The 16,771-nt window shown below is 50.5% G+C and overlaps 1 protein-coding gene across 3 annotated transcripts in view; it reads right to left on the bottom strand.

Annotated features, from left to right (window-relative positions):
- Positions 1 to 1,245: 1,245 nt before the first annotated feature.
- The window catches only part of ANXA6 (annexin A6), a 49,971-nt gene continuing 34,445 nt past the window's right edge, over positions 1,246 to 16,771 (bottom strand). The window contains exons 18-26 of one of the 3 annotated variants that reach the window (XM_003981380.6): positions 16,545 to 16,635; positions 15,748 to 15,827; positions 14,913 to 14,966; positions 8,611 to 8,628; positions 7,756 to 7,849; positions 6,532 to 6,627; positions 5,086 to 5,144; positions 3,613 to 3,735; positions 1,246 to 1,670 (exon numbers count right to left, since the gene is read on the bottom strand). In XM_003981380.6, the coding sequence (XP_003981429.1) occupies positions 1,611 to 1,670; positions 3,613 to 3,735; positions 5,086 to 5,144; positions 6,532 to 6,627; positions 7,756 to 7,849; positions 8,611 to 8,628; positions 14,913 to 14,966; positions 15,748 to 15,827; positions 16,545 to 16,635 (675 nt within the window). In that variant the 3' untranslated portion in view covers positions 1,246 to 1,610. Of the gene's footprint in view, positions 1,671 to 3,612; positions 3,736 to 5,085; positions 5,145 to 6,531; positions 6,628 to 7,755; positions 7,850 to 8,610; positions 8,629 to 13,456; positions 13,703 to 14,912; positions 14,967 to 15,747; positions 15,828 to 16,544; positions 16,636 to 16,771 lie in introns of those variants that run through there. The other 2 variants (XM_003981381.6, XM_019810500.2) reach the window with 2 other exon arrangements.

Raw genomic sequence — 16,771 nt, 5'->3', positions numbered from 1 at the left:
CTCTTTAAAACCACTGGGTCCAGGGGCGCCTGGGTGGCTGAGTCAGTTAAGCGTCCGACTTTGGCTCAGGTCATGATCTCATGGTTTGTGGGTTCGAGCCCCAAGTTGGGCTCTGTGCTGACAGCTCAGAGCCGGGAGCCTGCTTTGGATTCTGTGTCTCCCTCTCTATCTGCCCCTCCCCTGCTCACGCTCTGTCTCTCTCTCTCTCAAAAACAAATAAACATTTAAAAAAATTTAAAAAAAAATTGTTGGATCCAACCCCTCACTGTACAAATGTAGAAACTGAGGCCCAGTGAGGGCAGTGGCGGGCCCAAGGTCACTCAAGTTTCCCAAACCCCGTGCCCCCTGCACAGCTACTATAGCAGACACACTTGATTTGTCAAAGTAGGTCAGGCCAGTCAGGATAGGGAGCAGGGCCCTCCAGTCAGCAGGCGCCCTCGCACCTCTGTCACCGTCACCAGACAACTTCAGACCCAAGTCTCAGAGCAGAAACACATCCGATGGAAGGGAGACGGAGAAGCTGCTGCTTATCAGTGATCTTCACAAAGTAGAAACTTTCCGCGGGCCTCCCCAGATCACGATCACATCTGGTGCCCTTGAAGAGCTCAAAAGAGGAAGTTTTGGTTTGGTTGTAATGAATGAAGAATGCACAGAGACACGTCCAGGCAGCAGAGGGAGGAGGGAGTATCTGAGACCTGGAGGGGACTGAGGCAGCCTTTCCAGGCTAGATGTTAGCTCAGACTCTCACTCGGATTCCCAGTCAAGAGCATGAGGGTAGAACTTACTCCTGGGTGGGTGAATACCTCAGGCTGTCATGAGGACAATCCAGCGGCAGGTCTAGGTCAAAAACACAGACCCCGTGGGAAATATGTTTATGTGTCTGTATGTCTGTTTCTAGTTAGAGAGGAAAGTGGAAAGGGAATGACTTGGGGGCACATCTTACACTGTCAATGTTAGAGAAAGCCAACATCCTTTCATCCAACTCTCCTACTTTGTAGATAAGAGAGTAGAGACTCAGGCAGGGACAGAGGTTGGCCTGAAGCTAGAACGCATACACGTGGCAGATGCAAATTTGAACCCAGGTAGCCAGACTCCCGGTTCCGTCTCTCTGGATGGGGGCAAGTGGTGAAACAGTGGGGGGACTGGCAATTGGCTGGAAGGCATTGACCCGACCCTTCTCTCCCCCAGGACACTTAATCGGCACCTGCCACCACACGCTGCCATTCAAAGCACACGCTTCACTCATTTCACAGACAGAGGCTCAGTATGTTTTTGGATTTGACAAAGCCCAAAGCAGGGCAAGGGCTGCCGTAAGGGATGGAAGCTGGGAAGGGCTGAAGAGGAAGATGGGGAGTGGAGGTGGACGGGATTTGTGGCTACGGCTCTTCGGTTGCTCACATGTGAGCAGAAGTGACCGTGCTGGGCCTTCAGTGGCCTGTGGGAGTGGGAGCCTTTCCTAAACCCCAGCTGAAGACAAAAGCCCACCCCTGACCCCCTCCCCCCACCCCTGTCCCTTCCTTAGTCTCTGGAGCTGGAGCAGTTAGGCTCGGTCATGGCGGCTGGTGCTGCTGACCATTTCTCGGCACAGGTGCCGGCCAAAGCTGGTCGCCCTAGTCCTCGCCTCCACAGATAGCCAGCAGGGCCTTCAGGAAGTCTCCAGAGGTGTCACCCTGGCAGGAGCAGAGGAAGAGCAATGAGTTAAAACAATCCTGATGGCCTCAATGCCCCTTCCTCCCAGCTGTTGTCAGCCTAATGTCTCCCAAACACACAAATGTGACTATGTCCCTTCTGTGGCTCCCCACTACCCTCAGGAAAATGTCCAAGCTCTCAGCCTGGCCTCAAGGCCTTTTGTGGTCTGACCCCCATGAAGCTTGGTGGCTTCACCCCCCTCCCCCACTTCTGGGAGCATCTAGGTTCATCTTCCTACTGTAATGCCTACCGCTCCTGTGTCCAGCATGCCCTCTGCACCACTCCCAAATCCTGCCTGGCCTCTGATGCCCCTTCTTCTGTGAAGTGTTCCTGCCCTCTGTTCTTCCCTTCCTCCTCCCACAGCCATTAACACATGCGCAAATGAGATTCCTTATTTGAACAGACACTGTGGAGCACTTACTGAGTACCAGGCCCTTGCAGGAATTTATGTGAATGTCATTGTGTTTTTGACACATAATATCTGGCCTCCAGCAGAACTGTGGGAGGCCAGACTCTCCCTCTTTTTAGAGTGGCTCCTGTCATTTTTATTTTTATGATATATGCTTTTTTTCCTTTTTTGGTAAACTCATCATTATATCAAATCATCATCATTTTAAAAAATCATCATTATAAATAACGATGTAAGTCAAAGGAAAGACGATACAATAAAAATCTCCCATTCCTGACTTCTCTTTCCCCAAATCAAGAGAGAGCTACGATTTGTCTTGTGCGGGTTCCCAGCAACAATCTGAGCATATACTAATATGTGTAGAATGTCCCTTTTCTACACAAATGGACACATAGCACTCACACTATTCTGGGCATACTTTTTTTGGCTTAGAGGAGATCCGAAATCAGCAGATAGAGCCTCCTCAAGCTTTTTCATGGTTGTATCGTGCTCTATCGTATAGGTGTACCATACTTTCTTTAACCAGCTCTGTACAGAGGACTTCCAGTATTTTGCTACATAAATATTCTCTTACACATCTTTGGGAACATGTGTAGCTAGGTCTATAGGATCAATTCCCACATACAGAAGCAGCAAGTCCAAAGTGTACGCATTTAACATTTTGAAAACTGCCAGACTACTCTTTAAAGATGTGCTAACAATGTACATCCTCCCCACCAAGTCTGTGTGAAGCTGCTATAACATTTCCCAGTCTTGTCGGCCAAGCCCAGTATCAAACTTTAAGATCTTGGCCAACCTTGAAGCCAAAAAAATGGGCTCTGTAAGTGAAAGAAGTCAGATACAAAAGATCTCACATCACATGGTTCTATTTCTATGAAATAGCCAGAAAAGGCAAATCTATAGAGACACAAAGTCGCTTGGCGGGCAGGGGTGGGAATAAGTAAGGAGGTACAAGGGATCTTAGTGGGGTGACGGAAATGTTCTAAAACTGGATTGTGGCGATGGTGCACAACTCATTAAGTCTGCTAAAAAAAATACTGGGTCACCTAGGTGGCTCCATTGGTTGAGAGTCTAACTTTGGCTCAGGTCACAATCTTACAGTCTGTGAGTTGGAGCCCCGCAGTGGGCTTTCTGCTGCCGGCACAGAGCCTGCTTTGGATCCTCTGTCCCCCTCTCTCTCTATGTCTCCCCTGCTCACGATCTCTCTCTCTCTCTCTCTCAAAAATAAATAAACATTTAAAACAGGTGCACTTTATGGTCTATAAATAATATTTCAATAAAGTCATCTTCAAAAAACAAAATAGGCTGTTTTATCTGGAAATCTTCTTATAAACCTTCGAGCCATCTGGAATTTATTTTGGTATACACAATGAAGTAGGTCTTTCATTTATCAATGTCCTGACTGGGAACTCCTTGAGAAAAAGACTATGGGAAGAGAAAGGACTTGTAATCTCATGGTCAGGGATCTGACACTCACGCCCCTGCCCCGCTGACCTCTAACCCCTCCCCCTTACTTCAATGGCTTGGTGGAGAGACTTGTCGTATTTCTCGATGAACTCCCGCCGGATGTTGAGCAGGTCAATCTCACTCCGGGAGATCATGATCCTGGTGAGGGTCTTCTCATCTGTGCCAGCACCCTGGTGGAGCCAGGTGAGAAGGAGACACAGGGCAGGAGAAGAAACAGGGTCAGGTCAGACAAGAGCTCATAGGTGTCTGTCTGCCTGTCTCTCTTTTCCCTCCAAACCAGGGTGGGGTATTCCGCCTCTGTCTTCCACAAGTAGTCCTGACCCTGCTTCCCTTGTGCCTGGGACTGGCCAGACAGGCAAAACCAACCTGTATGAACTGAATAGTATGCCCCCCAAATTCAGATCCACCTGGAATCTCACAATGTGACCTAATTTGGAAATAGGGTCTTTGCACATATAATGAGTTGAGGTCATATTGGATTAGGGCGGGATTAGACCCAACAGCTCGAGTCCTTGTAAGAGAGGACACATGGACATACACACAGAGAAGGCCATGTGAAGATAAGGCAGAGTCTGACGGAGGCATCCAGAAGCCAGGAAACACCAGGATTCCTGGCAACCACCAGGCGCTAGGAGAGGCGCATGGGAGAGTTTTCCCCTCAGAGCATCTAGAAGGAACCTAACACCCTCATTTTTCACTGCTGGCCACTTGAACCACAAAAAAAATAAAATCTCTGTTGTCAATTTGTGGTGATTTGATAAAGGAGCCCTGGGAAATTAACAGGGGGCCTGTGCAGCAGGCACATGACATGGGATGTGTGGGCAGCCACGGCCCACTTCTGCCCCCACGCAGCTCAGGAACACCAACTTGGGGGTCAAAGCTGGACGTGGTGAGCGCTCAATAAATGGCCATGATGTTTGGGGACTGTAGGCCAAGAGGGGTCTCAGGCTCATTCCCACCAAACAGCCTGCCCAGGCTCTGTGAGCAGCCAAGGGCAGTCCCTTTGCTGGGCTGAGAAGGTGGCCAGAGTGGCCGGGGTTTTCGGGAAGCCGGAGCTAGTCCCAGAGCCCAGCACTTGCTACTTCTGTGATCCTTCGTCATAGGAGGTGACACTGTGTCACCTACCCGAACGTGAGTTCCAAGAGGGCAGAGATTGAGCCCTACTCAGCCCTGTGTCCCCAGAGCAAGTTTCTCAACCTTGGCCTTTGGGGCCATGTCATTCTCCGTTGCGGGATCTGTCCTGTGCATTACAGGCTACTGAGCGGCGTCCCCACTCCCATCCCATCAGAGGACAGCAACACTCCTCAGGTTGCGTCTGAACATTGCCAAATGTTCCCCTGGGGACAAAAATCACCCCTACTTGAAAGCTACTATCGTGGAGCCAGACATGAGGCAGATGCTGGTAAATACCAAGTGGGTGGACACAGTTGCCACGAGTCCTGACCCGGGGAACTGCACACACCCATGTTTGTGGGTGAGTACAAGGGCAGGAAGGGAAAGGAACAAACACGCAAGTTTACCTTCATGGATTTGTACAGTTTGTCGGCAAAGAAGAGAGGCTTGTTCTTGACACTTTGAACTGGTAGGAAGAGGAGAGAGACGCAGGAAACTTGGTCAGAGGTGGCGTGCCCAGACTATGGGCCCCGGCTGTATCCGCCCACCTCCTCTCCCCCCAGCCTGGGCCTGCAGGGCATTGCCAACCCTGGGCTCGTCCTCAGGGCCTGACACCTTCCCTCCCCCTTCCCGAAGCCCCTCCTCCCGCTCATCCTAGACCTGGCTCTCACTGGGGTGCAGCTCAATCCTGCTGAGGTGCCTGCAGCTAACCAAGGTGAGTGGAGGACACAAAGGGAAGAAACCCTCAGAAGCCCAAGGCACAGGGCCTCCAACTTCTAAGTGCATCAGAATCACTGGAGAGCTTGTTGAAAACTTGGGTTCTAGGCTCCACCCTACAGACTCAGATTCAAGAAATATTTTGAGCGGCGATTCTCAGAGGATGGTTCCTGGACAGCTACAGCAGCAGCATCTGGGAACTTGGTGGAAATGCAAATTCTCACGGCCCTCCCCAGATGGGCTGAGAACGCTACTCTGAAGGGAGGTAACCCACTTTGCCCGGGACGTTCGGGGTTTTAGTGCAAATCAGAATGGTTGGCTTCCCTACTCTGGTGCAGCCCACTGTTTGAGAACTACTGATTTGGAGGAATATTATGCCAGAGAATGGGTGTCTATTGGCCTAAATGAAGGCACCATGTGAATCCCAGGGGCTGACTCTTGCCCCAGAGCCTACACACTCTAGCCTCACTGGCAGCCCCTGCCCCCCACCCGTCACCACCCCAGGTAACGTCTGCCTGGCTCTGCCGGTCCCTGCCCTTTCTCAAGGCCCAGGGGGTCTCCAGCCCTTAGCAGCTGCTGGATTTCAAGGCCCCAGAGCCCACACAAGGGTGTCTCAGGCAGCTCAGGGAGAGGAAATCAGACCCTAGTGCCAGAAAGCCAGAACGACTCTGGATATAAAGGTATCTCTGGGAGGAGGGCAGGGGGCAAGGGGCTGGAGATGCGTACCCCAAGGGCATGTTCACCCAAGATGTGGCCATGCACTGGCTCAGGAACCCAGGGGAAAGATCGCATCGTACACTAACCTTCCCAACTCCTCATGTATAGTGTGCGTGTGCACACCCTAGTCTTGCAGGACACTGTGCCCCTACCCGATGTTGCCATGCCTCTCCCCGCCCCCCATTACCTCCCCAGGGAAAGCTGTTCCGTCATCCTGCCCTGCAGCCTGGAACAAGTCCTCACGCTACCCCACCAACCACACACTGGCAGGACCCCCGCAGCAGCAGGGGTTATTTTCCAGTAATAGTAGCTTAGGAAGTTGCCATGGCCACACTTGTCCAGGGGATCTGGCCACGTTCCCAGTGTCCCCAGAGCCTCCCCAGGACGTCCATCCCCTTCCTTTGGTCCCCAATAGTTACCAATGGCCACAAACACGTCCCTGACATCCCCTGACATCTCCTTCTTGATGGTGTGCTCCACGTCGTAGTTGGTCATCTTGACAAACTCCTGGAAGACTGGCCCCAAGAGAAGAGGGTGGGTGAACTTCAGTTCAGAGGGAGGGGAGAGATCACCCTTCCTCTCCCCCCCCCCCCCAGGCCATGCCCCAGGAAAGGGGGAAGGGGCAGCAGGTATGGCCACAGCCCAGGCCTAGGTGCACTCACTGGGCAGGACTCACTGAGCCTCCTTGGGCTCAGAGCCAAATCTGTGTCACGTCAGACACGGCTCCAGAGCCTGAGACCAGTTCTACCCAGGCTGGGATAGCAAAAGGAGCTTGGGTCCTAGCAAAGGTCTGCCCTGAGCTCACTGAATAACCTTGGGTAATTCCCCTTCCCCCTTCTAGGCCTCCCTTTCCTCCTGTGTCAAGTTGGGATAGAGATTAATGTAAGTAATCACCATGATGACCCTGAGGAAGTTACTATGTGCCAGGCATCGCCCAAAGGGCTTTCCACGCATTATATTTTTCGTATCCTGACAACAATCGTGTAACTGTGTAAAATCCCAATTTATAGATGAGGGAGTTAAGGCACAGATATTCACTACCTCGCCCAAGGTCACACAGCTGGTAAGTGGGAGATTCAAATCGAGGCAATCTGGCTCCCAAGTCCATTCTTTTAGCCACTAAGCTAGAGCACCTTGAGTGCCAGGCAAATGCACGTTAAAAGAAAAATGTCTTAGTGGACAGGGCGCTTCATTGAGCACCTAATGTCAGGGCCACCATGTACTGGTGTGCCCTGTGCATGTGACAGCCTGGGGCTCAAAGAGGTGCAGGCGGTCCTTGTGCCATTAGCACCCCTCATTGCCTTGTTCCCGGCAGACATCAGCAAAGGTTCATGACACTGAACCTTTGAATCTTCAACACAATATTCTAGGCAGCCACTACCAATCTACTGAAGTGACCTTGGAGGCGGAAGCCACCTGCCATCCCTTATCTCAGGCATCCCACCTGCTTCCCTAAGGAGGTGAAGGGGGTTGGTCCGGGGCTGAACGTTGGCGGTAGAGCCAGGACTCGACTCAGCACCAGCTACAATATTCTGGGGTAAGGAGTGGGCAACCAGCTCCTCTTGTCAGAGAGAATGGAGAGGCTCCCATCAGATCTGGGGAGCTTCCTGCTACATTGGGAAGGGAAGGGACTGAGACCTCACCTCTCCGGAGATGCTGATAGCTACGTGTGCACAGGATCGTCATGAAACGTGTCTCCAGGGAAGTTTTGTCTCCACTGGGTGTGTCTGCTATCTCCTGCAGAGCCCAGGTGGGGGCAAGGAGTTGGGAGGGAAGACACCGGAAGGCCTTGGTTATTCACTTTCATGTCTTTGCCTAGGCTGAGGGCAACTACCTAAGGAGGCTGACATTGGCCCCTTCTTCCTTCCTCAGCCTCCACGTTCCCCACCGTCAGTTCCCAGGAACCCTCTGGACTGACACAGAGGGGCTTAGCACCAGGCATTTCCACTCTGGCCTCAGGACCTCGAGACTGGGACCCAGGGGAGGGCAAATAGGTACCGGGCACGGGGACTCAGAGTTCTTCCGTCCTTAAGCCCTTCTGAAAGCCCCTCTGGGAAAGTGTGTCTGTCCATGTGCAAAGAAAACAGCCTAGCCAGTGTTTAGCCAAGTGCGGTAAGCGGACACACATATTTTGACGCACCACATATACATGCTTCCACAATAGTCTTCCAGCCAGCCACTGTTCCATTTATATTGACATTAAATTTCCCTTTAAGAGTTCAATTCAGATTTCAAAAGGGCCCCTTTAAAGAAAACTACCCACGGCTGATGGCGTGTGGCACAAATCATGTGGCAGGCGAGTGGCTGAAATGTGGGAAACACTTGCCTGGCCCATTTTTTACCCAGTGGGGTTCTTAAGAGGCCCTGAAGGGGGGAGAGAGAACCTGGGGGCAGCCCCGACCACTGCCTGACTGGCCGCTTGGCCCTTCCAGAGGCACAGTCACTCAGCCTTCGCTCAGAGAAGCCATGAAAATCCCCGCGAAGAACAGGACACTCACCAAGATCTCAGCAGCCACCTGAGAGCAGGGGGGAGAGAGAGGAGGGAGAGAGGGAAGGCTTGAGTCAGAGGAGGCTGGGAGAGGGTGGCTCAGGGGCTCTGGGGCCCTGGGGGCGGGGGCAGGGGCAGGGGCAGGGCGGAGGGAAAACACCTTTCCCTGATCTTTGGGCCAGAGCCCACAAGGGGGAGAGGCCTGGGAGTTAACTCTGAAGTGTTCACCTGAGGGGTCGGGGCAGACACAGAACGGGGCACTCTACCTGGCACCCCCAGCCACCTAGGGCAACTCCAGCCCTCAGCACGCCTGTCTCCACAGAGCCGCCCAGAAGTTAGAGCAAGAGAAGTGCTGAATTCCCCACACCCTTTACCACAAGGGGGTCTGAGACCTGTCATTTCACCCCCTCAAGTTACAGCAGGAGAGACAGGAAAGCTGAGGTCAGGAAGGGAGGGGACTTGTGGGAGAAGGGCATAAAGCCAAAATCAGGTGGGACGATGCCAGCTGTCCAGTCATTTTACAAGGGTGACTTTTAATCACTGTGCTACGCTGAGTCATTAGGGCACTATTTTGTTAGGCAAGCAGCAGCGCCCTGGAGTGCCTGGGAACAAAATACAGCCAGCCCTGTATTCCCTAGACTGGGTTTTGCCCTTGCCTGTTTCCCTGAAACTCTGCCGACCACTTTTTTCTATTGGGCAAACCAAAACCATCCTCTTTTTTTTTTTTTTTTTAATTTATTTTTGGGACAGAGAGAGACAGAGCATGAATGGGGGAGGGGCAGAGAGAGAGGGAGACACAGAATCGGAAGCAGGCTCCAGGCTCCGAGCCATCGGCCCAGAGCCTGATGCGGGGCTCGAACTCACGGACCGTGAGATCGTGACCTGGCTGAAGTCGGATGCTTAACCGACTGCGCCACCCAGGCGCCCCAAAACCATCCTCTTTATAAACTTCACAATAGCCTTATGCTGTAGAAACCTCTTTCCGGTATATAAATGGGCAACGTCTTTCAGAATTTTAAATGCACCTGCCATTTGATCAAGCGGTTATGTGGCTAGGAGTGTGCCTTTATCAATAGATTGGCCAAAGCCATTCAAGATATAATATAATATAATATAATATAATATAATATAATATAATATAATATAATATAATATAATATAATATAATGTCACTGCAGCATAACTTTGTGACAGAGAAAAACTGGAAACTACTAATAGCCCGATGATTTGATAAGCACACTATGGCTACCCAATAATGGAAATCCATGCAACTATTAAAAAGAATATTATTTAAAGGGAAACTCTCATCAGCACAGTAGACTGATAAGGAGAGTTTCCCTTTAAATTAAGCAAAAAAATTAAAGATAGCATATGTGTATAATAATGTTCCTTTTATCTAGCTAAGAAAAGGCTGGGGGCGAGGTGCCTGGATGGTTCAGGTGGTTAGGTGTCCGACTCTTGGTTTCGGCTCAGGTTGTGATCTCAGTTTGTGGGATCGAGCCCCGCATTGGCCTCTGCACTGACAACGAGGAACCTGCTTGGGATCCTCTCTCTCCCTCTCCCTCTCTGCTTCTCTTCCACTTGTGCTCTCTCTCTGTCTCTCTCAAAATAAGCAAATAAACTTAGGGGGAAAAAAGGCCTGGAAAGCCAATCTTTAGGAAAAAAAAAAAAGTTTAGCTAAGGAAAGGTAAATGCACAGTCACACTTACGTATTTGGTGGTAAGCCAAGCTAGAGGCACAAGTCAAGATGGACAGTGGTTACCTTTGAAGACAAGGGCTGGGAAAGCCTGTGCATTTTATTTTTCCGGAGATTTTATGTTCACATCTTCTCAATGTGCAAATGCGTTCTTTTTATGCTTTCTTTTAATGTCAGATAGGTGTTGTTGGGGCTACTGGGATTATGGGATCCTTTTGGCTTTTATTCACCCCTTTTTATATTAAAAACTTGGCTGAAACGTGAGGACATTACGGAAAGTGACATAAGCCAGTTACAAACAGGGAAATGCTGTTTGATTGCAATTGCACGTGGTCCCCAGCGTAGTGCGATTCACAGGGACAGAGGGTATGATGGTGGTTGCCGGGGCAGGGGGAGGGGGATGGGCAGTTACTGTTTAATGAGCACACAGTTTCAGTTTTACAAGATGAAAAGGGTTCTGGAGAGGGCTGGTGGTGATGGTTGCACAACACCGTGGATGTCCTTGACGTCACTGAACTGTATACTTAAAAATGGTTGAGACGGCAACTTTTACTATGTGTCATGTTTTATTATGTGTTATGTGCCTCTCACCACAATTTTTAAAAAGTGGTGCTAAAAATGCTAGCATTCTTTTCAAAAGAATCTGACGTGTCATTTTTCATTTATTTGAGCCAGGGGACCCCAGACATATTTGTTTTTTCAAAGCATCTTTAAGACAGTAATATGTGTAATATGAAAAATGCAGTGGGATGCTAAAATAATTTTCCAAACATTTGACACAAAGGCTTTTCCTTATTAGCCTAGCTACTTCGGGCAAAAATCAATCTGGGAAGTTCCTCCAAAAGTTAAACATACAGCTATCATAGGACCCAGCAATTCCACTCCTATGTACCTAAGAGACATGAAAATATGTGCACACACAAACATGTATACATGTGGGGCATCTGGGTGGCTCAGTTGGTTAAGTGCCCAACTTCAGCTCAGGTCATGATCTCATGATTCATGAGTTTGAGCCTTGCGTTGAGCTCTGGGCTGACAACTCAGGGCCTGGAGCCTCTTGGGATTCTGTGTCTCCCTTCTCTCTGCCCCTCCCCCACTCGTGCTCTGTCTCTGTCTCTCAAAAATAAACAAACATTAAAAAAATTTTCTAAAGCAAACACATACATGTGTTTATAGCAAGCAGCATTATTCTGCATAGCCCCAAAGTGGAAATAACCCAAATGTCAGTTAGCTGATGAATGGATTAAAAAAAAAACATGGGGTGCCTAGATGGTTTAGTTAGTTAAGCGTCTGACTCTGGATTTCGGGTCAGGTCATGATCTCTCAGTTCTCGAGATCAGGGTCTGTGCAACTCGGAGCCTGCTTGGGATTCTCTCTTTCTCTCTCCGCCCCCATCCTTCCCCCCCCAAACATGTGCTCTTTTTCTCTCCCTCTCTCAAAATGAATACATAAACTTAAAAAAAAGGTGATATATACATACAATGAAACATTATTTGGCAGTGGGAAGGAATAAAGTACTGATATATGATAAACGTGGATGAACACTGAACATACTAAGTGAAAGACACCAGTCACAAAGGGCCACATATTGTATGGCACCACTTATATGAAATGTGTAGAATGGGTGAATCTATAGAAACAGAAAGTAAGTTAGTGGTGACTCAGGGCTGGAGCGTTGGGAGGAAATGAGAAATAAGTACAACATGTACAGAGTTTCTTTGGGGGGTGATGAAATGTCCTAAAATTGATGGTGGTGATGGTTGCATTCAATCTGTGAAGATGCTAAAAGTCACTGAAGCATAGGCTTTAAGTGGGTCAATAGTATGGTATACAAATTATATTTCAATAGAACTGTTATATTAACAAATAATAGCCTGGGGACTGAGGTATCCCAAACTGGCACCAATTCTTCACTCTGAGTCTCCAGTAATTAGATTGCCTCTATTATTTGTTGCTCAAACTGGAACATGGGGAGGATGGAAAGGAGGCTATCGACAATCCCTATGGGGCAACAGGTGAACACCGCGCGCGCGCGCACACACACACACACACACACACACACACACACACACACACACACACTGTAATAACAGACCCGGACTTCCGAGAGCTCGGGGGTGTGCTAGACACCCAGGGTACAGTGTGGGAAGGAGAAGGTGTAAAACAGTGCCAAGTACTGATATACATTATCTTTCTAGGAGGAACCTGGTTCTGCAGACCAAATGCCTTCAATTTTTGTTTTTGTTGTTTTTAAATGTTTCTTTTGAAAGAGAGAGAGAGAGAGAGAGAGAGAGAGAGAGAGAGAGAGAGAGAGAAAGGGCATGAGCAAGGAAGAGGCAGAGAAAGAGGGACAGAGAGAATCCCAAGCAGGTTCTGTGCTGTCAGCACAGAGCCTGATGCAGGGCTCGATCTCATGAACTGTGAGATCATGACCTGAGCCAAAACCAAGAGTCAGATGCTCAACTGACTGAGCCACCCAGGTGCCCCTCTACAGACCAAACGCCTTCAAGTTTTGCAGACATTTTCCTCTGGCTTTCCCATTTCGCCTCTAGAAACCTATTTAAGGAAAACATTCCTGCATATGATGGAAGAGTTGGTGACCAGGAAGAGGGTTGGTTAAAGAAAGCTTGGTAGCTTCTTAAATGGAATAGTACATGGCCATGAAGGGATGTCAGTTTTTAAAAATAGGAACAGTACTCACAGAATATTAATTTTTAACTGTTATACATCAGGAATGCATTTTTATATACACACAAAAAGACAACTAAAGTGATATATTCCAAAATACGAGCAATGGCTATTACTAGTAGGTTATGGATTTCTTTCTTTATTTTGGCTCGTCTCTATTTTCTAGAGGCTCTACAGAGGAAGATGTATTACTTTTGAAACCAAGTATTCTGGCTCGAAGAAAATGAGCCCACATGAAGACTAATCAGGGTCTAGCATCTGTGAATCTGGACGGGCAGCTGAGTTGGGCAGGCCTCCGTGTTTCCACCCAGGTTCTCTCTCACCCCTTCGTCTTTGCACTGTTAGCCAGTGTGGCCCACTACTGTCCCCTGCTGGCCACAACTGGAAGCACAGCCCCATAGGTAGGCCCCAGGTGGACTCATTCCCTAGAGGATGAATTTCAGGGTGGAGGATGGGTTTGGGGTGAGCTCTAAGGAGGAAGCCACGTTCAAATACCCTCAAGGGCACAATGAGACTGTTCGTAGTAGTACTTAATACACATATGTTGAATAAGCGAACGAAATGTGGCCTCAACAGGCCGCCCCAGGGGCTGGGTTCCCAGGCTAGCCCCCATAAATACGCCCACATGCAGCTGGAAAACCACATTTAAACGGAGCCCTGCAGCTTCTGACACCTGCATCCCAAACCAGGGGCCGCACAACTGGAAAGCAGCAGCCACCTGGTCTGGAAGCTGCAGGGAAATTGCCATACTGGGTCCTGTATTAGCATAAACTTTGGAGTCAGGCAGGCCTGGATTCAAGTCACACCACAGCCACTTAGAAACCAAACCCTTGGATAGGAGCTTCATTTTCCTCCCGTAAAAAAGGGAATATGATAAAGTATAAAATAGTCTTAGCATCATGCTTTGTATTGGTATGCATTTTATAGTTTCGTAACCGTTGGGTTACAGCTAAGGATTCTCGCAGCTCAGATGCTGGTATAACACTCCCCACTTCTCTGTTGGCGGAGCAGGGGTCGGAGCTGGTGCCTCCACCCCCAATCCATCAGGGTTCTTTTCAACCCACCAACTGTAAAGGAAGCGGGGCCAGATCCTAGTCTGTGGTGTCTGTGCCCAACGCCTGGACCTGGGTCAGGCCAGAGGGTACTGGGAGCAAGGCACAGGTGAGTGGGGACAGTGCACACGGCCTCAGGAGGGACTGCCCAACCATAAGGACTCTCAGGGATGACGGATTTGGGGTTGTCCAGCCTCGAGACCTCACGCGCCCCAGCCTAAGGAGCAGGACAGAAGCAGAGCAGCTAAAAGACCTAAGAGAGCCCTTGACTCCATTATTCATTTAGTATTAAATATTTACTGAGTTCTGACCATGTGCCACTTTGGATACATCAGTGAGCAGGACAAAGATCCCAGCCCCGGATGAACTCATTTTCTAGGTTTTCCCAGGACACTTCCTTCAATCTTGGTTCCATTTCATAAATAATAAACTCGAGACCATTAGCACTCAGGGCCCCTTCCCAGCAAGCTTCTGGACCTGCTCCCTCTGGGTCAATTCTACCTGGGCCATTGATTTGCTGTGTGACTTTCAGAAGTTATTCATCCTCCCTGGGCCTCCATTTTCCCACTGTAACATGAGGAGTTTGACCCGGATGATCTATAAGGCCCTCTCAGCTCTGAAGGTCTGAGGGCTCTCAGCCTACTCTTCACCCAGGAAATGCCAGTAGGACCAGCACCACAGTCGTGAGAATCTTTCTGGAAGTTGTGAAAACACTCAAAGTCTTGCTTCTAAGGGGTAGAGAGGTGCAAGGGGTCCATGAGTCTAAATATCCACCAACTAAGTCAGCCATGTCCCTGCCAGGGGCCTTCCCCACTCCCAGACAGCCAGGGTCTGGCACGGACGGATGTCAGCTAGAGCCGCTTGGGGGGTTCTCACCTGGGCATCTTCCCGGGCCTGGTCCCGGTCTTCTCCTCCCTCCTCACGGTTCCCCTGCAGCAGGACCAGCGAGAAAGATCAGTCCCCACACATCCACCCTCTTTGCCCCTCAGCGGCCACAGGACGTTGGCTCAGCTACTCTGGCTCTCCGAACCCTTTCTCTCAGCTTTCACATGGGGGCAATAATCCTGCCCTCAGAGCGAGGCTGTTGTGAACGTTAAATCTGAAGGCACTTAGCGCAGGGCGACTCGGACATAATGAGCTTGCAGTGCTGTGTGTCGGGGCCTGGCGACCGGGTTTCAGGAAGTCAGGCGATGGTGAAGGAAGCTTGTGGGTCATATGGAGGTCACCCACGTGGCTTTGCCCTGTGAGCTGGGGGCCCAAAAAGCTGGGCTGAGGGTCACTGGGGAGGGCCTGCTGGGAGAAGGTGGCACCAAGCCAGCTTTGAAAACTGAACAGTGAGGGGTTCCCGGGCGGCTCAATCAGTTAAGTGTCTGGCTCTTGGTGGCTCAGGTCATGATCTCAAAGTTCATGGGATCAAGCCACACGTCAGCCTCTGAACTAACAGTGCAGAGCCTACCTGGGATTCTCTCTCTCCCTCTCTCTCTGCCCCTCTTCTGCTTGTGTGCTCTCTCTCTCTAAATAAATGAACTTTAAAAAAAAAAGAAAAAAGAAAGTGAACAGTGGGAGAAGGCCTTACATGAGGCAGTCATGGTCTCAGCAGTGGGACTGAGAAGGCACGTGGGTGGGGAAGACACCCTTTCTTCATCAGGACTGGGCTCCTAGCTCCCTGCCATCGTCCCAGGCCCCCAGGGGGGGCCGTGAACTCACTCACCGTGGCCAGAGAGACGAGGATCCTCTTGAAGTGTCCAGACGTATCTGAGCTCAGAGCATCCTCAAGGGACTTGTGATAGTCTGAGACAGAGAGAGGGTGTGTGGGCAGCTGCTGGGCAAGGATGGGGGGCTGCTTCTAGAACCTCAGACTTGAGCCAGAGCGCATTGGCAGGAGTGGTGGGGACGAAGGAGTTTGTGGTTGGTTCTTGGGAGCCTCCAGCCACGGAACTGTGGATCGCGACGCTGATGCCTCCAGTCCATCGCCTCCCTCCCCCTGTCCCAGCTGAGGACTCTGGGAATCCTGCCTCTCCTGCTTCATAGCCTCCCTGTCTTCCCTCCTGCAGGACAGGTGTCAGACCCACGAGCAGGGCTCAGGCCGTGTCACTCCGCTGCTCAAAAGGTCTACTGCTTTAAAGCCGCTTATAAGGGGAAAGTTTAAACGTTTTTGATGGGTACTCAAGATTCTTTAAAATAATATTGTGACCCAGCACAGGCCTTCTGAACGAGGGCTCGGAGTGACTGCACAGGCCGCCCACCCAGGACGCTGCCCTCCTGTCCCCCAGAGGCCTGGACATTCTCTCCTCTCACTGTTTCCTCCAGGCCTTCGTGGAGCTGCGACTCTCTGCCTGGGGCACCCTTTCCTCAGACACAGGGCTGCGCACACCCAGGGGCTTATCACAGCCTCGTGCCTGAGCGAGGGGAGATGGGGCAGAGCAGTGGGGTGACGTCAGAGCTGGAGAGGTCACTCTTCTCCCACCACCTCCCAGCGGCACTGGGCCCAAGGCTTCCCACACTCACCTTCCTTATAGGCCTCACAGATGGCCCGGATTTCCGCATTGGTCCGAGTAGCGAGGATTTCGATGAGAGCCTTTTCATCTGTGCCAGCTCCCTAGAATGTGAAGATGAAGAACACTTGAGCCACAGCCCTGACCCCCATCAGAGGCCTGAGGGGCCCCGGCCAAGGAGGTCCCTGGTCCAAGAAACCACCCAGGAGGCAATCACACAGACCACCAAGCCTTCCTGGA

The sequence above is a fragment of the Felis catus genome, chromosome A1, assembly GCF_018350175.1.
Source record: "Felis catus isolate Fca126 chromosome A1, F.catus_Fca126_mat1.0, whole genome shotgun sequence".
Classification (NCBI taxonomy): Eukaryota; Metazoa; Chordata; class Mammalia; order Carnivora; family Felidae; genus Felis; species Felis catus.
Note: the sequence above shows the minus strand (reverse complement) of the source record. Positions and strands in the feature narration are given on the sequence as shown.